The 25,569-nt window shown below is 47.6% G+C and overlaps 1 protein-coding gene and 1 pseudogene across 4 annotated transcripts; one reads left to right on the forward strand and one right to left on the reverse strand.

The window, feature by feature from the left end:
• The first annotated feature begins 335 nt into the window (after positions 1–335).
• On the forward strand, positions 336–21,250 carry LOC120647638. 3 transcript variants are annotated; one of them, XM_039924503.1, is made up of 14 exons: positions 339–704; positions 787–860; positions 1,041–1,074; positions 1,166–1,224; positions 1,336–1,450; positions 1,550–1,587; positions 1,675–1,772; positions 1,920–1,975; positions 18,593–18,902; positions 19,211–19,326; positions 19,622–19,678; positions 20,148–20,213; positions 20,360–20,434; positions 20,926–21,250. In XM_039924503.1, the coding sequence occupies exons 1-14, from the start codon at positions 474–476 to the stop codon at positions 20,983–20,985; spliced, it is 1,389 nt and encodes a 462-aa protein (XP_039780437.1). In that variant the 5' UTR covers positions 339–473; the 3' UTR covers positions 20,986–21,250. The 3 variants fall into 3 exon arrangements, with proteins under 3 accessions (XP_039780439.1, XP_039780437.1, XP_039780438.1); XM_039924504.1 differs by having other exon boundaries at positions 340–704; positions 1,554–1,587; positions 1,728–1,772; positions 20,926–21,246; XM_039924505.1 differs by lacking the exon at positions 20,360–20,434 and having other exon boundaries at positions 336–704; positions 20,926–21,246.
• Positions 21,195–25,482, reverse strand: LOC120647640 (annotated as a pseudogene). The gene is made up of 4 exons (XR_005664851.1): positions 25,046–25,482; positions 24,694–24,941; positions 23,351–23,681; positions 21,195–21,623 (listed from the first exon to the last, which is right to left on the reverse strand). The product of XR_005664851.1 is annotated as a 2-oxoglutarate-dependent dioxygenase 11-like (transcript).
• Positions 25,483–25,569: the final 87 nt, after the last annotated feature.

The raw sequence follows: 25,569 nt of genomic DNA on the forward strand, positions 1-25,569 counted from the left end.
GTGGATGCCATGTGCCCTCTGCGACTCTGTCTGTGTTGGAACCTAGCAGACTGCACTATTTTCTCAAAAAAAAAAACAGACTGCACTATTTGTTGAGCAGCAACAGCAATGCGACCAGGGAAGAATCTTCTTCCCTGTTCCTTTTTGGATTTCTGATTTCTGATTTTTGTCGCTGGGAAATTTTATCTAAAACATAGTAGTAGAATTGGAAGGTTTATTTAATAAATAAAAACTGTAAGGATCACATCTGATTAGACCCAGCCCGTCACAGAAGGAAGGCCCAGCCCATCACACAAGACAAGAGGTCGGGGCCAACCCACTCCGCTTACCCAAGCAGCCAGCCGGAGGCAGAGGCGGAGCCACTCAAGCGAAGGGAGGATTCTTCCTCTTCCTCTCTCTTCTTCTCCGATCGATCGATCGATCCACCACATCGCATTCGCATCGATCCCATTCTCCGACCCCTACCCCGCGCGATGCAGCAGCTGCTGGAGCTGGGCCAAACACCATCACCCGCACTCGTCGATCCCGACCCGCCGCCCGACCGCGATGATGCCGCCGCTTCCTCCGCCACGCAGGCGCTCCCGTCCCGCAACGCCTCCTCCAAGTACGACTTCGTCAAGGTCAAGGTCTGGCTCGGGGAGAACGCCGACCACTACTACATCCTCTCCAGGTTCCTCCTCAGCAGGATGCTCACCGTCACAAAGGTCCAATCTTTCCTTATTAACTCTTTTGCCCCCCTTTGTTTGTTTTAACATTATTAACACATATTACTTGTCATGCATGTAGATTCCTAATCATGTCGCCATCAAGATCGCCCTTGAGCTCAAGAAGCTGCATGTCGACAACAGCCTCCTTGATGTGTATGGACTACCACTATACCTTGTTTCTCATCACCTTTATGCCCTTCTCATTCTGCTGCGCTCTCAAGGTTATGCTATGCATGTTGCACCTCCCCACCATCTATCCTGTTTTCATGCTAGCCTTCTAATAATCTTGTCGACTCATCCTTTGTTCAACTCCCGGACTTCACCATTTTGCAGTTCCCAGACTGATCTAGAGGCTAATCTATTCAAGGTTAGGCACCTTCCTGCTTCCAGGGAATCAATACCTGCTGCATACTACTTTCTCAACTGATAACCCCAACTTCTCTTCCTTTCTTCCACAGCTTATGGAGAAACGTGGATACGGGGAGGACTATATAAATCGCTATAAAATGATGACAAGGTACTCTGCTATGCACCTATGCCTAGTAATTTAAGCGAACTCTTCTTCTCTCTTACTTCAGCGGCATTCAAATAACATGTTTTTGCTGCGCTTATCCCTGACCGCATGCAGGTTCCATCATCAAAGAGTACCACTGGTAATATTAGTGTGTGGAACTGCCTGTACTGGAAAATCAACAATCGCTACGCAACTTGCTCAGAGGCTCAATTTGCCTAATGTTTTACAGGTTTAGTTATCTTCGCCACTTCATCACTCATGTCTCGTATGCTTTGCTTCACTACCCTTGTTCATCTTGATTACCATTTTTACTGACTATAACATGCAGACAGACATGGTGTATGAGCTGCTGCGGACATCAACGGAGTAAGTTGCCTCTTATTTTTTCAGTCTTTCCAAATATTTGTGGACCGCTCGTGATTCGAATTTGGACATATAAATTAACACATGCAGTGCATTACTTACTTCTATTCCTGTTTGGGCTCGTGATTTTAATTCTCTCGAAGAGCTTATCACTGAATTCTGCAAAGAATGCAAAGTTGTACGCAAAGGTATGCAGTGTTTTATGATAGAAAAGGTATTCTGTTCGGCAAATGTCATTGACATTTTATCTGGACAAACCTAGCTATAATCACTCCATTGATTTCTCTTGGTTACTTTATAACTTAGGCTCCGTACTTTGTACTACCTTTTGCTAGGTTTGGCTGGCGATTTGAAGAAGGCCATGAAAGATGGGAAGCCAATTATTATTGAGGTATGGGGCCTTGTGTCATGATAAATTTCAATACTGCACTCATATGTTTCTCCAAGCCCTACCACACAAAAGACCACCCTACCGTACTATGATCTTTGTTGTTTCCAGCGTTTCATGGATGCAAGCATGTATGGACTATGGATAGAGGATGCGAGACACACACAGACTATCTTGCTTTTTTTTCCTGGAAAGAAAAAAAAAGACATGGTTATGCATTAAAAAAACTGTGTACATGAGAGCATGATTACCAAGAAATAATATCTAGAAAAGAGAATTATGTATGTTTATATCAGTATGGAGGCTTAGATACATGGTTGTGCTAGGTAGATTAAAGCATTGTCCTGCATACGTCTTGTTCTGTGAGTGAATTCTCCTGTGCATATGATTATTTGTACAACATGGCATTCACATTTAATTTCTTGTAGCGATGGCAGGACCATGTTGCCACCTAAATTTGTTTCTTTTGGATGGTGGTAAATCTAAACCAGACACCTTCAAGCACTTGATGTGTTTAATGCATCTACAAATCTGGTGGGATGTTTGTGCTGCATTGGTCCTTTGTGCATACTAATGTTGTCTTTTACAAACTGGTGTTTTTATTTGTTTGGCAGCAGGTATTGCCTATCTAGTAAATTGTAAATTTAATTTCTAAAAAGCATTGATGTGTTCAATTCATATGTGATATGATTGATTTTGTAGGAGGGAAGAGATGCATATAATGTTGTGGATGTATTGCATTGAGGCCTCGGCCGGTATATATGAGAGTACATGACTTGGGAGGCAAGGCTCCCCGGGATACATATGGCAGTCTACGATATGTATATCTATAACTACCAAATATACTCTAATACTCCCCCGTAGTCACAGCGGGAGCACTGCAGATGGTGAGACTGGAGAAGAAGCCGAAAGCAAGAGCTAACGGACTAACACCCCCCGCAGCCATAATGTCGGTATGGTGCGGATGCTGCGACTGGAGAGAAAACCGGCGAGTAACTCATGCGGATGGTAGCCCTTTGTGCCGATGTTGAGGTAGCCGAGCTGGAGGGCGAGGAGCCATGGTCGAAGATGCCGTGCATAGGATAGCCGTGGTCGACGTAGAGCTGTCGAGGTTACCAAAGACGAGGTAGTCGCACATGAAGCCGCGGGCGCACGAGGTGGCACCATGGTGGTGGCCAGGGGAGAAGCTGCGCTCTGCCATTGGGGTCGCCGGACCCCGACGAAATCCGTCAAATCAAAGGAAAATACTGTTCAATACTGTTCATACACGTGTTTGACCCCGGTATTTAACAGAGCCGACCCCGGTGGTTCTAGGTTCTGGCTTCGCCCCTGGTGGTGGCGTAATGGAGAAGACGCCGGAGATGAAGATGGCGATGCGTCGAGGCATTCGTAGAGAGAGTGATACCGAAGTCGATGCAGTCAAGCCATTGTGCGACACATGCCCGGGTTTGCCAGGCTCGGGAACGCGTCGGGGGCGATGGGCACTCACCAGTGTTGCCAATACCGTGCAAGGGAGGATGCACAACCAGACGCCGTCGCCATGGGGACCAGCAGAGAAGGCCTCCACGGTGGTCGCAGGTGCAGAAGAACGGCGGGGGTAGAAGATGCCGACGCCTGTTGTTGCTTGGAGTAGATGTGATGGCGACGCTGGCGACGGTTGTGCTAGAGGAAGCGAGGAGGAGATCCCGGATTTTCCAGCACAAGGCCGGACGATCCAGGCAACACGATGGTGATGCTCGAAGGAGACAACGAAGAACTCGAACGGCTTGAGGAAGACCATACGCGCAGGGCGCGCAGCGACGCGTAGTCAACGAGGAGGTCATGGACGTGGTCGCGCGGCGGTGAAGAAGCAACGGCGGAGAAGACCAGTGGGGACGCCACTGCTTCCCTAAGAGGCGACGTAGCGGCAGCCCTCCGTTCTCGGTGAAGGGGCACGCTCGACGAGGACGGACGTCGCGGGAGCCGGTGGATCACGCACGTCGGCTGATCAGATCGAGTGGCATGAGGCAAGATGTCGGTGGGTGAAGTCGGTGAAGGCATCCCAATCGATGGAGGCGACGATGAGCCAGCGAAGGTCGACGTGAGGACGAGGCGGCGGCACAAACGAGCGCCCCCTAGGGTGCCGGTGTAAGCATCTAGGCCCTCAAGGTATGTTTCGGTGATTAATGACAACCATTATTGTGACTAATGAGTTTGTGCAGCTTAATAGATCATTATAGCTCATTTGGTCGTATGTCAAAAGTGGCCCCTCAATTTCGGTCATTCAAAAAGGCGATCTCGGCTTTTAACTTATATTTGTCAAGGCTAAGGATCTTTCTAGTCCTAAGTGTCACAAGGTTGAGAAGGACACTTAGGTTAGTATAGGTTTTATAGTTTTGTAGTGATCGCACTATTAAGAGGGGTTCATGAGTTAGTAGCTTGATCAAAACTTGAGTTGGCCCTAGACATATTACACACTCACTCAAAAAAACAGCAAAAGATGGTCAATAGAAGTCAACACAACTCTTGGAAGAAGAAACAATCAAAGTCACATTCGAATCCAAGTCAAAACAGCTGAAAACAAAGAAAATCAGTAGCACCGGTTGAACCGGTGCACAAGCATCGGAGCATCTGATGCATGGCGGAAGGACCGATGCCCTGTCGGTCCATCTTCTCTGGATGAAGGCAGATATCAAGTAAAGCACCGGTTGAACCGATGATCAAGAAGATAAGCACCGGTGCAATGAAAGTCCTTTGTTCCAGAGAGCATGTTTTGATGGATTTCAACCTCTCTTCAGCACCGGTTGAACCGACGCTCCGAAATCAAAGCACCGGTGCAATGACAGTCCTTTGTTCCAGAGAGCATGTTTGATGGACTCCAACTTCTCTTGAGCACCGGTTGAACCGATGGTTCAGAAACAAAGCACCGGTGCATTGGATGTACTTTGTTCCAGAACGCTTGTTTGAGTTGATCAGCGAACCTCTTCAGCACCGGTTGAACCGATGCCCCTACGGAGCATGCACCGGTGCAATGACGCAAGCGTGGATACTGTGTCAGAACTCCAACCGCTACTTCTTTGACACAGAGAGACCGGTTGAACCGATGCCCATATTTTCTATACCGTCGGTTCTTCCGGTGGTCACGGTTTTTCTGCAGAAAACCTCCAACGGCTATGTGACCTCCTCCACTCTATATAAGGGTACCCCCTGGTTCATTTCAGTTGCCTTTGACACCTTGAAAACCTGAGGCCACCCTTGAGAAGAAGAGATAGAGCTTTGAGCAAAAGAGAGAAGATCTAGTGCTTAGTTTGTGTTTCAACCTTGAAGAACTCATCCATTGCAAGTGTAGCAAGTGTGCTTGAGCTAGGGCCAACTGAGTGTAGGTCAAGTGAAGGCTTAGGAACTTGTTACTCTTGGTGTTTGGCAGCACCTAGACGATCTTGGTGATCGAAGTGTTTCTCGCGGAGCTTGCCAAGGATTGTGGGAGCCCGGAGAAGAAGATTGTACGTGGCTTGAGCTCCACCACGCCGGGATGGTGAACGGAGACTCTTAGTGAGCGCCCAAGTCTCGGTGACATGGGAGGTGACAAGACTCTTAGTGAGTGTCACAACGTGGATTAGGGGTGTGTGCCAACACATCGACACCACGGGAAAAATCCGGTTGTCTCTTGCACTCTCTTTCATTTCAAGCACTTACTTTCATGCCTTCTTTCATGTGCTTGACCTTAGAGATCATAGCTTAGCTCTACCTTGCTTAGTTTCATATCTTTGTTAGCTTGTGTAGTTTGCTTTGTTTAGCCGGTTGGTGAATTGAGCCTTACTAGCCTTGCATAGGTTAAGGTTGTTTTATTGCTTTAGAATTTTGAAAAAGGCCCAATTCACCCCCCCTCTTGGTCCATCGATCCTTACAATTGGTATCAGAGCCTCGTTGCTCATTTGGATCATTAGGCTTCACTGCCTAGAGCTATGGCCAAGATGGGAGGTTCGCCGCCTCACTTCGAGGGCAAGAACTTTGCCTATTGGAAAGTTTGTATGGCCGCATACCTTGATGCGATTGCCCCCGAAGTGTGGTTGGCAACAAAGACCGGGTTCACCGGAACTCCCACCACGGAGCAATTAAAATGGAATGCAAAGGCTAGAAATGCAATTTTCGAAGCCATTAGTGAGGAAGTCTTTGCTAGAGTAAATGGCATGGACTTAGCAAGTGATATATGGAAAGAGCTAATTGAAATTCATGAAGGCTCCACAAAAGTCCGTGAACAAAAATATCACTTGTTTAGAGCAAAATATGATTCTTTTAAAATGCTTGCTCATGAAAATTGCAATGATATGTATTCCCGCTTGAATGTCATTGTCAAGGACATTAATGCTCTTGAAGTTTCCAAAATTGACAGTGGCTCCATCAACCGCAAGATTCTCATGCTCCTTCCGAAGCCCAAGTACAACATTATCAATGCTATGCTTCAAAAGGAGAATCTTGATACAATGGAAGTGGGAGAGCTTGTGGGCGAAATTCGCGCTCATGAAATGAGTATCCTTGGTATGACCGAAGAGCCAACAACAAGCAAGTCAATTGCTCTCAAAACCAAGGCTAACAAATCCCGCAAGCTCAAGATGGTCAAGCAAGAATCAAGCTCAAGCAATGAAGAAGAGGATCATCATGAGAGCTCATCCGATGAAGAAGATGATGGAGAACTTGCTCTCATGATGAGGAAGTTCACACGCTTAAATGACAAGATCAACAAGAAGGGTTTCAACTTTGACCCCAAAAGAAGAATGTTCCGGCCATGGGGAGATGTCAAGAACAAAACTTGCTATAATTGTGGAGAAAAAGGCCACATCTCTCCCGATTGCCCCAAGCCGGACAAAAGGAAGAAGGACAACAAAGGCAAACATCACCATGATTCAAGTGATGATGAAGAAGATGAGAAGAAGAACAAGAATAAGAAGCTTGGGAAGAAGAAGAGCCATGACAAGAAGACCAAGCTCTTCCCAAAGAAGAAAGGGCACACCAAGAGAAGCTTCTTGGTGGAAAAACAAGAATGGGTGACCGATGTCTCATCAAGCGAAGATTCAAGTGATGAAGAAGACATAGTCACCATCGCCCTCACAAATGAAGAACCATCACTACCTCCACCTCCAATATGCCTTATGGCAAAAGGTAACACCAAGGTATGTGAGGTAGATAGTGAAGATGAAAGTGATGAAGAGCTTGATCCTTATGAATTCACTAATCTCATTAATGAGTACACATCCGTCATCAAGAGGGAAAAGGGCAAAGTCAAGATTCTTGAGAGCACTCATGCCAAGTTAGAGCTTGCCCACTCCGACTTGCTTGGCAAGTACAATGACTTGCTCAAAAAACACAATGAGTCACTTGTACTTGCTAAGCAAGTTGAAGAGAGCCACAAAAAGCTTAAACAAGAGCATAGGGAGTTGGCTCACAAATATCAAGAACTTGAATTTGCCTATGAAGCAATTGACCCAAGTCTTGAGAACTTTGCTCATGAAACTATTGAGAAGGTCAATGCTTCTACTTCATGTGATGACCTACTCATTAATGCAAATGCCACTAATGCTTTGCCCAAGCTTGTACCTTCTAGGGAAAAGGAATTGATGGATCAAGTGGCAAGCCTCAAGAGTAGTGTGGAGAAGCTCTCAAGAGGAGAATACATCCACAAGGAAATTCTCTTCAACAATGCACGTGACTATGGCAAGAGAGGTCTTGGTTCATTTCCGGAGCCAAATCAAGGCACTACTCCTTCTCCGGAGATCAAGATTAGCTTCATCAAGGAAGTTGGATCATATTGCCAACATTGCCAAGTCACCGGGCACCACACTAGGGAGTGCACTTTACCATCACGTCCTCTTCCTAATTTACCCAAGAATTACTCTTCAATGTTTCAAAATAACCATTTTCTCTTGAGTAAAGTGAAGGGCAAGGTGAAGGCCAAGTTTATTGGCAAACTCACTAAGGAGTCAAAGAAGAAGCTTCCCAAGCAACTTTGGGTCCCAAAAGCTCTTGTCACACATGTGCAAGGCCCAAAGCTTGTTTGGGTTCCCAAAACTCAAAAGTGAATTCTCATGTGTGTAGGTGAACTACAAAGCCGGTGGAAAACATTGGGTACTTGATAGCGGTTGCTCTCAACACATGACCGGCAATGATAGCATGTTCACCTCCCTTGAAGACCCCGGCGATCATGAACATGTCACCTATGGTGATAACTCAAGGGGAAAAGTTTTAGGTTTGGGTAGAATAGCTATCTCTAAAGATTTATCAATTTCTAATGTCTTGTTTGTAGAAGCACTTAGTTTTAATCTTATTTCTATTGCTCAATTGTGTGATCTTGGACTAACGTGTACCTTTGACAAGAATGGCGTTGTAGTAACTCTTGAAGAAGACAAGTCAATGGTATTCACGGGGTTTAGGCATGGCAACATCTATTTAGTGGACTTCTCTTCAAAGCAAACAAGCACCATGACATGCCTCTTCACCAAGTCTTCTCTTGGGTGGCTTTGGCATAGAAGAATTGCTCATATTGGCATGAGCAACCTCAAGAAAGCCCACAAGAGAGGGATGATCACCGGCTTGAAGGATGTCACGTTTGACAAGAACAAGCTATGTAAAGCATGTCAAGCCGGGAAGCAAGTTGCAACACATCATCCCATCAAGACGATGTTGTCTACCTCCAAGCCGCTCGAGCTACTTCACATGGATCTCTTTGGTCCAACTACATACAAGAGCATTGGTGGTAACCTCTATTGCCTAGTAATCGTTGATGATTTTTCACGTTACACTTGGGTTATGTTTCTAGGCGATAAGGGTGAAACTCCGGAACTCTTCAAGACATTTGCAAGAAGAGCTCAAAGGGAGTACAACTCCCCAATTGTGAAGATCCGGAGTGACAACGGCACCGAGTTCAAGAACATGAAGATTGAAGAATGGTGCGATGAAGAGGGCATCAAGCATGAGTTTTCTGCCACCTACACGCCTCAACAAAATGAAGTGGTGGAAAGAAAGAACAAGACACTCATCACCCTAGCAAGAGCAATGTTGGATGATTATGGCACGTCCGAGAAGTTTTGGGCGGAAGCAATCAACACGGCGTGTCATGCATCCAACCGAGTGTATCCTCACCGACTCCTCAAGAAAACTCCATATGAGCTCATCACCGGGAAGAAACCAAATATATCATACTTTCGAGTCTTTGGTTGCAAATGCTTCATCTACAAGAAGAAAAGGCTCGGTAAGTTTGAAAGTAGATGTGATGAAGGTTTCTTTCTTGGTTATGCATCAAACTCCAAAGCATATAGAGTATTCAATCAAACCTCCGGGTTAGTTGAAGAAACATGTGATGTGGAGTTTGATGAATCTAATGGCTCCCAAGAGGAGGTTGTTGGCTATGAAAATGTAGGTGATGAGGAGATTGATGAAGCTTTGAAAAATATGTCCATTGGGGATATCAAGCCTGAAGAGGTGCGTGAAGGCAATGATCAAGGGGGAGGACCTTCCTCATCTACACCAAGCACCTCCACGGCGCCCCAAATGGATGAAGATCAAGAAAAAGATGATACACAACCTCAAGAAGATGTGCCAACGCCAACACCCCGAGTTCAAGAACAAGAAGAGCAAAGTGTTCCACCACAAGCACAAGTCACACATGATCCACCCCAACAAGCATCCACGCAAGTACCGCTAGTGAAGCATGGTCGCATCTCCAAGGATCATCCAATTGGTCAAATCATTGGTAGTCCATCAAAAGAAGTAAGAACTCGCTCTAAACATGCTTCATTTTGCGAATATCACTCGTTTGTTTCTTGTATTGAACCCACTAGCATAGAGGAAGCGCTTGAGGACTCGGATTGGGTGATGGCCATGCAAGATGAGTTGAACAACTTCACCCGCAATGAAGTTTGGGTCCTCGAAGCTCCTCCGAAAGACAAGAACATCATCGGCACCAAGTGGGTCTTTCGAAACAAGCAAGATGAACATGGGGTGGTGATACGCAACAAAGCAAGACTTGTGGCAAAAGGGTTCTCTCAAGTCGAAGGTTTGGATTTTGGTGAAACTTTTGCTCCGGTCGCAAGACTTGAAGCTATCCGTATCCTTCTTGCTTACTCTTCACATCATAACATTAAGTTGTATCAAATGGATGTGAAAAGTGCATTCTTAAATGGCGTTATTAACGAACTTGTTTATGTTGAGCAACCTCCCGGGTTTGAAGATCCGAGGAATCCTAACCATGTTTATAGATTGCACAAGGCACTCTATGGGCTCAAACAAGCTCCAAGGGCTTGGTATGAGAGGCTTCGTGACTTCCTAATCATGCAAGGCTTCAAGATCGGGAGGGTGGACACCACGTTGTTCACAAAAGACGTCAACGGGGATCTTTTCATTTGTCAAATTTATGTTGACGATATTATCTTTGGCTCAACTAATGATTTACTAAGCCATGAGTTTGCTACCATGATGTCTAGGGAATTCGAGATGTCCATGATTGGCGAATTGACCTTCTTCCTTGGTTTTCAAGTCAAACAAATGAAGGAAGGGACATTCATCCATCAAGAAAAATATACTAAAGATATCTTGAAGAAGTTCAAGATGGATGAGTGCAAGCCAATCAAGACACCCATGGCAACCAATGGGCATCTTGACTTGGATGTGGACGGTAAACCGGTTGATCAATCCCTCTATCGTTCAATGATAGGGTCTTTACTTTACCTTACCGCATCTAGGCCCGATATAATGTTTAGTGTGTGCTTGTGTGCCCGCTTTCAAGCTAACCCAAAGGAGTCACACCTTTCGGCTGTGAATAGGATCCTTCGGTATCTCAAGCACACCCCTAGCATAGGCTTGTGGTACCCCAAAGGCGCTAGTTTAGATCTCTTGGGATACTCGGATTCGGATTTTGCCGGAAGCCGTGTGGATCGCAAGAGTACCTCCGGGGGTTGCCACTTGCTTGGGCGTTCTCTAGTTTCTTGGTCGAGTAAGAAGCAAAATTTCGTGGCTTTGTCCACCGCGGAAGCGGAATATATAGCGGCCGGTGCATGTTGTGCCCAAATCCTATATATGAAGCAAACCCTTTTGGACTTTGGTGTGAAACTAGATAGGATCCCGCTCCTTTGTGATAATGAAAGTGCCGTAAAAATTGCCAAAAATCCGGTTCAACACTCTCGCACAAAGCACATTGATATTCGCCATCACTTCTTGCGTGATCACGAAGCCAAAGGAGATATATCTCTACAAGGTGTGAGATCCGAGGAGCAATTGGCGGATATATTCACAAAACCTTTAGACGAGAGTACTTTTGTTAGGCTAAGGAGTGAGCTTAACGTTCTAGATGCTTCTAACGTCATATAATTGCCTTGTCATATAGATGCATTTCATATGTACATGTGCTAGGGGCTTGTCTAACCTTGTCAAGATAGTGATGAACATGTGTCTTGCATGAGCCGGTGGTCTTGGTTTTGCTCATGGCATGAAGAATGGTTCATCATGAAGAAGCTTGACGAGGGTTCAAACTTGACAAGATAGATTTAAATTTTGCAATGCATGTGCTTGTCATATAGAATGCATCCATGTTTAATTTCACGCTTTGCATTGGCATTGCATCACGTTAGTAGCATCACAAGGGAGCAAATCACACTTCGAGAAAGATATTCATGCTAAATATGATATATCATCTCCACAAGAGTGATAAGATCAATGTTGTGCTTTCATGCCTATTGAGTCACGTCCTATCGAACTTAAAGTTTAAATCTCTAAGTTCATAGGCAAAGTGGCTCATACATTTGGTTTTTGTGTTTAAACCTCGCTTGGTTCTTAATTTGCCTAAGTTAATATAAAAGCTTGCGAGCATTTAGTTTGAGTGTTTGAGGGGTGAGGTTGTCTCTCGAAAATGATCCAAAACTGAGTGTTTATGGCTTTGGCTTTGAGTTTTTGGATCAGAAGTAGAGTTTGTAGTTCAGCAGAAAATTTCTTTAACCACCGGTTAAACCGACGCCGTGTTTTTCATTTCATCGGTTCAACCGGTGCTTAAGTCTTCGTGGCTAGGTTTCTGCAACGCCTCTGGAACAACCTCCGGCCGTTACTCCGATGGCTCACCGGTGCTTCCGATGTATGGCGGATGAACCGACGCTTCAGCATCGGTTCAACCGGTGCTACTGCGTGGAGTAAATGGGCCTTGCATAGCCTCTGGACCTTACTCCTGCAGATACACCGACGCCCATCGGATGTTCCGGTGCCTCAGTGGCGGATCTTCCGATGCCCTTCTGACCACGTTTCAATCTCGTTCAGATCTGGTCAAACTTACACCGGTGATTACACCGACGGTCTTTTCTCTGCACCATCGGACCTTCCGGTGCTTAGGGTTGGCGGGCCCGCTCGTTATGTTTTCACTTAATCTTTCCGCGGACCCACACGTTAGTCTCAGTCCTGTTTCTCTTCCTCCTCGCAAAACTGCCGCCTGCACCCACGCCCGTACACCGTGCCGCCGCCGCTCACGCGCCGCCTGCTCGCCACTCCACGCTGCCGCCGCGCCCGAAGCTCTCCACTGCGCCGCCGCCCGCGCGCGACCCCACCTCTTCCGCGCTGCTGCTCCGCAGTCACTCGTGCGCCCGCGCCGTGCCTGCACCACCTGTGCGCCGCTAACCACCAGGCCGCCGCCATCCAAGTTCTGCGCCGCCGCCTGCAGCGCCAGCACGCACACTCCAACACACGTGCAGCCTCCCCTGCTCCGATTAAGCCTCCCACGCTCAAGCATTCAAGATTGATTTGATCCATCCACCCTTTGCTTAGGCGCTCTCAAGGTGCTCGAGGAATTTCCTCTTAGGTTCTTTCTTCGTTTTCTTCCCTGATTTGCAAGGGTATGACCTTTACATCTTGTAGCAAAGTGAAATTCCTTTGTATATCATCCTTTGCACATGTGTTTACATATATCATTCCCTTGATCACACACATAAGAATCCTGTCACCTATCTTTGCACATGCTCACATAGTTAAATCTTTTAGCATGTCATCGATATCAAGGCTGCTATCCACTAGATTTCACGTCATAGGCTCAAATCAAATCTTTGTTTTGACTCTATGTCAGATGGCTGGTGACAAGAAGGACAAGAGCAAGATGGTTGTGCAGAAAAAGAAGAAGCGTACCCGTGAGGACCGCGAGCGAGAGCAGGCCGAGGCAGTGGCAGATGCAGCTGACAGGCAGGGCTCACTCAGGATCAGAGAGCCTCAGGCTCAGGGGGAGCCACAGCAGCAGTTACGTCGCTCAGGACATACTCAGACAGCTCAGGCCACACCTGAGTCCCGCTCACGTCCACGGACTCGAGGTGGTGGCACTCAGAGGGGAGCAGGTCATGCACCGCAGCAGCACACCGACAGTCAGACTCAGACAGGTGGTCAGGACAGTGGTGAGGAGCTGCCCGAGGTTGAGTTGTTCGATCTCAGGGGTATTCCAGGACCTAGGGTCAAGAGATTGCGTTATGTGACCCCAGAGCAGTGGTTTCCCGAGCAGAGGGATGTCGGAGTTGATCGTCGTTTTTACACTCTGCTTCAGGAGTCTTTTTACCACACCTACTGCCAGTTGGACATCAAGATTAGTGAGCACAAGATGCTCCACTGGGTAGCTATGCGTGTAGCAGCAGGTGGGACTCCAGTGCTTCCTCTCTTTGAGAGATATGTTGGATTGCCTGCTCTACTCAGTGAGAGGTCCAGGTATGTTCGAGAGTGGGTTCGAGTCTTCTACGCCACTCTGTTTATTGAGGAGGACCGGCAGTTTATAGACTTCATGTTCCAGGAAAGGCACTATCGCTTGACCCGAGCACGACTGGCTACCTATCTTGGAGTTCAGATTGCCGAGGAGCCACACTTCATACACTATCAGGCTTATGGCAGCACGGTACCTCCTCGACGTCCTCACGAGTCTCACGTTCCATCTGATGAGGAGATCAGTGTTCTGTTTCAGCAGCCCTTCCTGCCTGGCACACCGAGGACTCCAGACAGGCTGACTCCCATGGCACATACTATCCATCTAGCCTTGAGGAAGAGCTTGTTGTTTCGGATTGGATACAACGAGGGGATCACAGCTCTGCAGCAGTGGCTTCTACTTTATATCATGACAGGTCGTGACTTTGACCTAGTCGACTTCTTTATCTGCGAGCTAGAGGATGTGATTCTGGATGGCATGACAGTTCACCGTCGGCATCCGTTTGCTCATTGGATCTGTTGGATTCTGGCTCAGCTAAGTCAGAATGAGCATATGGATGAGCTGGAGCACTCGAGGACACAGTTCAGTTTTTACTCACCAGCTACTCCTCGAGACGGTCGTCGTGGCTCGAGAGGCCAGCGCCGAGCACAGCGGGTTCTGGATGAGCGTTTCTTGGCTGAGGGCAGAGTTGCAGATGATCCGACAGCAGCCGAGGACGCTTCACTAGCAGCTGCAGAGGCCCAGCTCCCACACTACCTGATCACTGACTCAGAGGACTCGGAGGATGACGAGGACTTCATTCCCACTGTTACCGTCCCTCGAGGAGCTCATGATGATGAGGCAGGATCTTCTGGTGCAGCACGAGCCCCCGCTCCTCCAGTCTCCACCGCTCAGGTCACTCAGCCAGATGCACTCGCTGCTATTCTTACTCGGCTCTCAGATCAGCAGGACAGATTTGCAGCAGCTCAGCTGAGCATGCAGGCTGAGCAGGCTCGCCAGCAGGAGGCCCAGACTCTGGTGCTTGAGGGGATTCGACAGTAGCAGGAGGCCATGAGGTTACAGCTTCAGCAGCAGTCCCAGATCCAGCAGCAGATGTTTACCTTCTTCTCGGGATGCTTCGGTCAGCTGTACCGACACACTGGACTGCCAGAGCCTCAGCTCCCTACACCCCAGCAGCTCCAGTTCGACCCCACTGCTCCTCCTCCACCTGCTGGCGGTTTCATGCAGACACCCTTGTCATCTTTCCCAGTGTCACCACTTCTACCGACCGGGTTGTTTGCCAGTCCTGTCCCCACTGCTGCCCCGGTTCCTGCTCCACAGCCTAGTGTCTGGACAGCCGAGCAGCGTGCAGAGTTTCATAGACAGCAGCAGATCCTACACCAGCTCCAGCACCCCTCGGCTCAGTCACTCACGTTCGACTCTCCTTCTCAGCCCGAGGTGCTCCGTCCGTCTGTCGTGCGCCCCACTCAGCCAGACCTGACTCCCGTCACGTCTGCTCCTCCGACGGACTCCACGATCGTCGCCGCGCCAGCTTCTACCGCTACTCCAGCTACTTCTGCTGCTCCGACGACTCCGGTCGAGCAGAAGTCTTCTTCGGTCGACGACGACTGGACAGACGACGACGCCGACGACTCCGCCACTCAGTTCTCCACCGGACCCAGCCGGAAGACCCCGCCTTCTCCTGCTCAGGATTAGATCGCCTTCCTTTTTGGTGCCTTGTTGCCAAAGGGGGAGAGGTGTTAGGGGGAGGGTAGAGAGTTAGGGGGAGGGTAGAGCTAGAGAGAGAGCTCGTAGTTATCAGGACTTTGATTCTTTGTATCACATTTGGTGTTAATTCATGGATATGTACATTTGTCGCTTGAGTATGCCGTGCTTTGAGACATATCTATGAATTTCGTTTGAGCCGTTGAGCTCTTTGGTCCTTCTTTTCGAGTTCGCTTGTGTTTATCTTGCTTTATCTTTCTCGCTCTCTCGTTATTTATGGTTGTGTTGTCATCAATCACCAAAAAGGGGGAGATTGTAAGCATCTAGGCCCTCAAGGTATGTTTCGGTGATTAATGACAACCATTATTGTGACTAATGAGTTTGTGCAGCTTAATAGATCATTATAGCTCATTTGGTCGTATGTCAAAAGAGGCCCCTCAATTTCGGTCATTCAAAAAGGCGATCTCGGCTTTTAACTTATATTTGTCAAGGCTAAGGATCTTTCTAGTCCTAAGTGTCACAAGGTTGAGAAGGACACTTAGATTAGTATAGGTTTTATAGTTTTGTAGTGATCGCACTATTAAGAGGGGTTCATGAGTTAGTAGCTTGATCAAAACTTGAGTTGGCCCTAGACATATTACACACTCACTCAAAAAAACAGCAAAAGATGGTCAATAGAAGTCAACACAACTCTTGGAAGAAGAAACAATCAAAGTCACATTCGAATCCAAGTCAAAACAGCTGAAAACAAAGAAAATCAGTAGCACCGGTTGAACCGGTGCACAAGCATCGGAGCATCCGATGCATGGCGGAAGGACCGATGCCCTGTCGGTCCATCTTCTCTAGATGAAGGCAGATATCAAGTAAAGCACCGGTTGAACCGATGATCAAGAAGATAAGCACCGGTGCAATGAAAGTCCTTTGTTCCAGAGAGCATGTTTTGATGGATTTCAACCTCTCTTCAGCACCGGTTGAACCGACGCTCCGAAATCAAAGCACCGGTGCAATGACAGTCCTTTGTTCCAGAGAGCATGTTTGATGGACTCCAACTTCTCTTGAGCACCGGTTGAACCGATGGTTCAGAAACAAAGCACCGGTGCATTGGATGTACTTTGTTCCAGAACGCTTGTTTGAGTTGATCAGCGAACCTCTTCAGCACCGGTTGAACCGATGCCCCTACGGAGCATGCACAGGTGCAATGACGCAAGCGTGGATACTGTGTCAGAACTCCAACCGCTACTTCTTTGACACAGAGAGACCGGTTGAACCGATGCCCATATTTTCTATACCGTCGGTTCTTCCGGTGGTCACGGTTTTTCTGCAGAAAACCTCCAACGGCTATGTGACCTCCTCCACTCTATATAAGGGTACCCCCTGGTTCATTTCAGTTGCCTTTGACACCTTGAAAACCTGAGGCCACCCTTGAGAAGAAGAGATAGAGCTTTGAGCAAAAGAGAGAAGATCTAGTGCTTAGTTTGTGTTTCAACCTTGAAGAACTCATCCATTGCAAGTGTAGCAAGTGTGCTTGAGCTAGGGCCAACTGAGTGTAGGTCAAGTGAAGGCTTAGGAACTTGTTACTCTTGGTGTTTGGCAGCACCTAGACGATCTTGGTGATCGAAGTGTTTCTCGCGGAGCTTGCCAAGGATTGTGGGAGCCCGGAGAAGAAGATTGTACGTGGCTTGAGCTCCACCACGCCGGGATGGTGAACGGAGACTCTTAGTGAGCGCCCAAGTCTCGGTGACATGGGAGGTGACAAGACTCTTAGTGAGTGTCACAACGTGGATTAGGGGTGTGTGCCAACACATCGACACCACGGGAAAAATCCGGTTGTCTCTTGCACTCTCTTTCATTTCAAGCACTTACTTTCATGCCTTCTTTCATGTGCTTGACCTTAGAGATCATAGCTTAGCTCTACCTTGCTTAGTTTCATATCTTTGTTAGCTTGTGTAGTTTGCTTTGTTTAGCCGGTTGGTGAATTGAGCCTTACTAGCCTTGCATAGGTTAAGGTTGTTTTATTGCTTTAGAATTTTGAAAAAGGCCCAATTCACCCCCCCTCTTGGTCCATCGATCCTTACAGCCGGCCATCTTGCCATGGCGCAGGGTCGGAGAGGAAGAGGAGGCCAGTGAAGTCGATGCCGACGTCGAAGTAGAGGCACGAGGACAACGATCAACGCAATACCGATCTTTGATCGGGCGAAACAAAATGATGCCGCATCAATTCTTCGCGTAGAGCTCCAGGGTGCACATAGCAGGAATGTGTGCCCTCACCCTTATCCTCTCTTTTCTCTCTGCCCACGACGGTCAACACACAGGGCAAGAGAGAGGGAGAAAGAATCGAGGGGAGGGTGCATCCGGCGGTGGTGTGGATGGGAGATGGGGCGGAGCCGCAGATCACACTGGAGCGGCGAGCTCGGACCAGCGGCGGTGGAGGGCTCCCGCAGGCGGATGCCGCTGAACGGCAGGGGGTTCCGCCTGGACGGGCGACGTGATTCCTGGGGACAACGGATCCCGCCGGGACGACGGAGGGGCGAGCGGCGATCCAACCGTGGAGGAGAGAGGCGACGGGGTGGAGTGGTGGCGCCGCTAGGTAATCCACCGCCGCCGACTTGGCACACCATGCGAAGGCCCTTGCCGCCGCCACGGCAGCACGGGGAAGATCGTAGAGAGGCCGCGGTTGCCACCACAACAACGCGGGATGGTTCATCATCGACGGGTTTCGTGGCGGATGGCGAGGTACGCTCGATCTGCTGCTGCTTGACGCGATACAGCGGCGGACTAGATGGGTCCACCGCGGAAGGAGGGCGCTGCCCCCGGCGGAGGTCATGGGCGACCTCCCGGGGGCGGGGGGGGGGGGGGGGGCGCTAGGAGGCTTTCGAGGGGGCGCCCTTGATGGATGCTGTGGGCGACGACCGGCGGCGCGCAGAAGGCAGGGGCACAAGGAGAGGCAGCGGAAAGGTTTAGGTCAGGATCTGAAACCCTAATCTCGTGATACCATGTAGGAGGGAAGAGATGCGTATAATGTTGTGGATGTATTGTATTGAGGCCTCGGCCAGTATATATGAGAGTACATGACTTGGGGGGCAAGGCTCCCCGTGATACATATGACAGTCTACGATACGTATATCTACAACTACCAAATATACTCTAATAGATTTATAATGTACACCTGTTAATATGGCGCCATATGCATAGATAAATCATATCTTATGTTTGATTGTATCTCACTTCAGGGAATACATTTGGATCCAAGCATTTATCTTATGGATGAGGAAAAGAGAGATGATAATTCCAGGATGGGGAAAACGATACCAGATTCTGAAAATTCAGGCATCTCTGTACAAAGGAAGACAGAACATCAATCCAAAAATGGACTGGCAGAGGACAGAATAAGTCCCACAAAGGAAAATGAAAATTTTGTCAAAAGCAAGGACTACACACTGGAGAAAGGTAGAATCAGTGAAGGGTTATCTTATGTTGAGAGCCACGAAACTGTTACTCATGATTCTGCACATTCTCAAGAAAAAAATCCCAAAGATGAAAGTAAGTGAAAAGGAAATCTGCATTAATTTGTCATTAGTATGTGGTCAATATGTCTTTACTTGCAACACCAATAAGTTTGAAGAGCACTTGAGTGCTCAAGTATCCATATTCAGACTAGCATAAGATGAGCATAATCTTTCTTTGAAGTGTGGGCGCATTCTAAATAGGACAATCGAAATAAGGAAGCAAAGAACAAAATTTTAAGTACCTCTCAAGTTTTTAGAGGACTGTACTATGCTAGGTGCCAAGTGACTATGTGAATTTTGCTGTTGCACTCAGAAGAAGCCACTGTTATCTATGCATTGTAGGTGATGGGCACAAAGATTTGGGCCAACCGAAGAATAACACCGCCAAGAAAGACAAACCTGCCGCTGAACCTATAGTTGTTCCAATTGTGCTGAGGATGTCTGATTTTGATCACAAGGTCTGTTCTCTCACTGGTTTAACATGCTTTTGGTTTCTAATGTCTTTGAAATACCAGTTGTATTTATTGAATACATAACAGGACTAAGAACCGCCCATGTAAATGATTAAAGTTTATTGTTACTGACCTCCTTTGGAAGCTACCAATGCAAAAGCCCACTGGCTGGACATACCTTTTGATTGAGAGTTGCTGATATGTGGGCACATTTGTCAAGGATCACTTCTACACTCTAGTTACATGGATTATTGATTCATGTTGTATCTCCTGTTCTGATTTGCTTTGTTGCTGTGTTCAGGCATTGTTAGAGGAATGGATAGCCACTAGAGCTTTCAGAGATAATTGCCTTCCTCAGGTATCTATGCCTCTGTGAAAGCTTTGGTACACATACAATTGGCAAACTGTTATTTCTTTGAATTTTTTGTGCAGCCTGTATGCTGAAAAGAAATTGTACTTGACATAAAATATAGTTGTTTTCCATGGGAGGAAATATTGCATGGTGAACGGTGATACTTGCCTGACAGCTAATATCATACAGCTATGCTGCCAGTGGTTATTTATCTGCAATGCTTGTATGATGTCTCAGTCACCTAGCTTAGTCATAGAGGGTACTACATGGAAGATACTTCACGATTTGTGTCCACCTGTCTCGCAAGGTTGCACCTTGAAGTTGTATGAGTCCTATGGGGATAACTGTATGCGACAATAGGTTGATGCGCGGTACAATTATTCCTAATAAGTGGTGAATTTATTGGCCTACCTTCAATTTTTTTACCTCATGCAAGTAGTATCTGACTGTTATGCTATTTTCTGATGTTACTCAGGATCATCGAAAACTTATAAACAACCTTAAGCTTATTCAGGACTACCTTTGTTCTTTTGAGTCACAGGTAAGTTTTCCTTGATCAACAGGGTATAGTATATTTTCGATTGTTATGTTATCATCTGATGTATTTTGTCTGATGTTAGCGTGTGTATTTCTGAGATTATATATATATATATATATATATATATATATATATAAAATCTTGCTCAGGGATTGACCATTGTTGACATCTTAGCAAATTCTTTTCGTCAAACGTTGGATTGGCTTCACAGTTATCTTCTTCAGGTACCTTCAAATAACAAACATTATCTGCTTTACTTTCTTGCTAGCCATAGTCCCATTCTCCCCCACCCCCCCTTTAGTTACTTCATGCTATTGTCTTTTGCTTAATGTTTCTGGGAGAGTCCATCTCCTTCATATTTGTGTAATGCAACATAGTCCCCTCAGTCACAAATAAGTGGCATTTTTTGGGGTCTCCAAAATACAACTTTGAGTCTTTGATTAATATTATGAAATGCAAATCCACTCATGCCATTTTTAAATATCAGAACTCAACACATAGGAAGACTTTATAATTTAAGTTTAGAATAGTTGACTTCGGATAACCAACGAACACAACTTATCTGTGAGATTGGAGGTGGTATCTCGCTAGAAATATTCTGTTCTTATCAAATTGCCAAATGAAAAATGATGTATCTTAGGATTTGCATATACAGAAGTTGATGTATAGTGGTCAATCATTATTTCTCTTCTTGGCACCTGATTTCCATTGGTAGTGTATCGAGCGAGGTCTTTTGGCTGCGTGTTCAGAAAGCTGCAATCAAGGGGGAAAATGATCGATATATGTACCTGTCTCTTGAGGCATTTTATATCTAGTTGTCTTAATCTATTGTGCCGCCAAGGACGAATCGCTGCAGTAGCAATGTGCACTAGTATTCAATCCACATTTGTATTCGTATTAGACCGACAACATATAAAAGTTGAAACTTGGTGACTGTTGTTCATGCAAAGAGAAGCACTCTCCCTGCAAGCAGGGGTATAAAAGTCGAAACTTGTTGACTCTGTTATTCACCAAATAATCACTTATCTGGTAAGCAGATTGATTAATTGTTCATCTCGTGCATAAAATGTAATGTTGACTACAGAGACAGACCCAATGCAATGACGACATGTGTTTATAGCAAGCAAAGCAATGCGATAGAGAAGAAGAAATTGCGGCAGTACTCAGGTGCTGCTGCTGTTGCTAGCTGTGTCAAGATCGAGCTTCATCCGTTGCAAGAAGCTCTTGCCCTCCAGCTTGGCAGAGAAGAAGAGCCTCATGAAGCTCTGGTGGTCCACCGTCTGTCACTGTTAGAAGAGGGCCAATCGTGGCATGGATGTTCGGTGAGTGGAATGCTGCAACGGACAGGCGCGCGCTCTCCGCGTTGATCACGGCACGGTGCTCTATGCTCCGGTACCTTCCATTTGTGAAGATCTGCTTGTTGCATTGCATGCATTCGCATTGTCAATAAATCCATCCAGCATCATCCATCAGCAAATTTTTAAAGTTCTGAGATTTATCATTACAATTTATCTATTCTGAAACATGCCATTATAATTCATCAACCTGATCCTTGCCATTTTCTACGTCTGGATATCTAGGCTCACAGTCAGACTACTGTAAGCATACATGTCTTCGGTATGGACCAAAACACCCCTATTATTTCTCTCTCTCTCTCTCCTTGCTGACATGTGCCCCCCACAAGTCAGCTTTTTCTTCAACCTCCGGCCATCCTCCACCACACAATGCACCACACAGCGGGCGCAGTACGGGGTGGCTCTAGCTTGCACACTGATCTCCTTGAGAAGCTTCTCAAATCCCTCGTCATCACCCTGCATGGAGCACATAGCAAGGACAATGTTGTACCCAACAAGTCAGGATGGCAACGGGCTAATGGGCTCGGGGCTGAAAATCCTCCTGCTAGGTTAACGGGGCTGGGCCCCGAAATCTAGCGGGGCGGGTTCGAGGAGTAATTTGGACCCGTGGAGCCTCGAAAAACCAAAAAAAGAAGAAGTCCAGTAAGGCCCAGCCCATCAAAATCACCACTAATTGTGACCCATCATCCGCTGCCCGTTGCTCCTCCCGTCCTCAGCCTCACGCCGTCGTGTCCCGCTCGAGCCTGGCCCATCGCCACCTCCGCCTCGCGTCTCGCCCTCCGCCTCGCGCCTCCCCATCCGCCGCCGCCTCCTAGCGTCCGTCTCGCCGCTGCCGCCTCGCTTCCCACCCGCCGCCGCCGCCTCTCGTCCCGCACGCTGCCGCTCCACCTCGCGTCCCGCCGCCGCCTCGTGTTCATCCACCCCGCCACCGAGCGTGCCATCGCCGCTGCGCCTCTGCTTTTCCATCCCCACGGGCCCATAGGGGATTAGGGATCCGTGGGGAATGGGCCCGGGGGTCAATTTGGCTCTGTTAACCAGTAAGGCGGTACTAACTTCTTGTTGGGATTTTCGTTGAGCAGCTTCCAGGCAGCAGCAAGCGCGGAGTTTTTGACCGGCTTGTGAAGGTGGGAGGCGTGACCTTGGGCGAGGACTCCGATGAGGCGAAGGTGGAGTTGAGGTCTTCGTAGCAGCCTGCGCAGATAGGAGAGAGGGAGGGCTGGAGCGTGTCGTCGGGGCTCGGGAAGAGGGAAAGTGCGCGCACTAGGAGGCCTTGGGAGGCGACACGAAGGCGAGGCCCCACTGCCGTCCAGGGGCCGGAGAGGGGCACAAACGCGGTGGTTTCCGCTGGAGCCGCATATGAACATGGCGGCGGCGGCGGCCGGGTAGGAGGTGAGCTGGGGGTCGGCCACTAGCGGCAGCAAGGTAGAGCTCTGTCGAGCAGTCAAGATATTGTTGAGATTAGTGGTTGTGTGGTGGAGGATGGCTGGAGGTTGGAGGAGAAGCTGACTGGTGAGGCCCACATGTCGACGAGTGGAGAGAGAAGAAAAATAAGGGTGTTTTGGTCTATACGGAAGATGTGTATGCCTATAGTGGCCTGAGAGTGGATCTAGACACCCATAAGATGTAGAAAATGACAAGAATCAGGTAGATGGAGATTTATAATGGCAAGTTTCAAAATATTTGAATTGCAATTGTAGATTTTATAACTTTGAAAATTATAATAGTATGGATCCAATTAACAAGATACGTCCTCAAGGAAGAATGCAATGCAGTGCAACGGGATACCTGAAGAATGTCTCCAACGTTGACAACAAAAGCGCCATCCAGAGGCCGCACAGGAACCCAGGTACCATCTTGGCGCTTTACCTGCAGACCTTGGACCTGGTTCACTTGCAGGACCAGGGTGAGGAGATCAGCGTCCGAGTGTGGGGAGAAGCCCACAACCTTGTCTGCCTCGGCGCAGGGAGGATAGTAGTTGATCCTCACCGACTGCATTCCGCCACCGCTGCATCTGCTAGCAACCACCTCCGGTGGCAACCCGAGGTTGCTGGACATAATAGCCAGAAGGCGATCCGCTACAGTCTTTACGGCAGCAGAATATGCGTCCAGTGTCGACCTGTATATATTTATAGTTTGGATTAATTTGATCTATGCAATTACAATTGTCATGTTTGTCATGTTTTGAAAATATATCATTACTATTCGTGATATAGGAGCATGTCATTGCAATTTCACACTTATTGGAGATATGCCATTGCATACCGATAGGTTTATGAAAAACTTTGGACCAAAATGCCCTCGTCTTCAACCTCCCACCACCATCTCATTTCTCTCCCATCCTGTCGACCGCTGGCTCGCGCTGCCTACCATCACCGCTCCGCCTGCGCCCCCAACCGCCACCTGCTGCTGCCACTGCTCCTCCCACGCCCGGCTCGCCGCCGGTCTGCCACGCGGGCGGCGCGCAAGCCCAGCACTGCGCCGCGGGCAAGGGAGAGGAGAGGACGGCCGCGTTGTGATGTGCGAATGGAGGCGGCGAGCTGGCGGAGTAGGAGCCGGACGCCATGGAACATGGTAGAGAGGAGAGAGGGGATGAGAGGAAGACGAAGACCGAGAGTATTTTGGTCAACAAATTTTAAGAAACACATTGAAAGGGTACGTAAAGTCCAGGAAGTATGAAATTGTAATGGCATGCTCCCTATATCACGAATAGTAATGGTGTATTTTCGAGACGTGATAATTGTAATGGCATAGATCCAATTACTCCATCCGTTCCAAATTATAAGACATTCCAACAATCTTGAAGAGTCAAAGTTTTTTACGTTTGACCAAATTTACATAATAGAATAATAACATTTATTATATAAACTAAGTACCGTTAGATTCTTTATTAATTATATTTTCATAGTACATCAATTTGATATCATAAATCTTTATATTTCTCTCTATAATATTGGTCAAATTTGGAATTTCTTTGACTCTCTAAGATTCTTGGGATGTCTTATAATTTGGAACGGATGGAGTAATCCATATCTATAACACATACATATACGTATGTATCTATATGTATGTATGTAGTATGTACGCACATATACATATATACATAGTAACAGTAATAGATGGATGAATACCTCAAGGTATCGGGCTTGTCAGGCCAGAATCTCGTGTTCCGGTGCTCAGGCGGCTGCGTATTCAGATAGAGGATGTCAGCCCAGTCCAGCTTCTGATCCTCCGACACCACGAACAGCTGACCGTAGCCCTCCAGCTGGCCTCGTTCCTGAGCAAACTGCTGCTTCGTCTCTGCAGGCAACCCAAAGAATGCTTCAATGTTGGCCTTCATCCCCTGGATGACGTCATCCGGAACTCCGTGGTTTATGAGCTGCAGTGCAGACACGACGCCAGATTTGCTGTTCAGATCCGTGGTTAATTTATGAGATGCAACTAGCAGTACCAGCAGAAGGGAGGCAGAGCGATCGGACCAACCTGGAAGAAGCCCCACTCCTGGCAGGCCGCATGGAGGCGTGCAGATTCAACGCGACAAGAAGCCGCCGCCGCCGCCGCCGCCTCCTCCTCCAGCAGCAGCCTCTCAAAGTCAATGATGGGTATCGCGGCCTCGCCTTCGCTAGCCACAGCATCGGCGGCCACCTCTGGCCGGAGATACCTTGGCGGCACATGGGCTCCACCGGTGGCCGCCACCATCGCCTGAACGCTGGGCACAGGGAGAGACTCCATATCATGCATCTCTCTCTCTCTCTCTCTCTCTCTCTAGGAAGCTAGCCAACTCTCGATCTCCTTAATTAAAGGTAGCTTGCTTGGTGTATAAGTAGAATAGAAAACACTTAGTGTGCCTAGCCGTATGGAGCTCCGAGCGAGAGCCATATCTTATCAGTGCGTGGAGTGCCACTTGCTCGTTTCCATCAAGCGCAGTGCAGCGGCTACCGATGATGAGATAGAAAAAGTTAATCATGGTTGGGCGGGATGATTCTCACATTTTCAATAGAAAACTA

Source organism: Panicum virgatum, chromosome 9K (assembly GCF_016808335.1).
Source record: "Panicum virgatum strain AP13 chromosome 9K, P.virgatum_v5, whole genome shotgun sequence".
Classification (NCBI taxonomy): Eukaryota; Viridiplantae; Streptophyta; class Magnoliopsida; order Poales; family Poaceae; genus Panicum; species Panicum virgatum.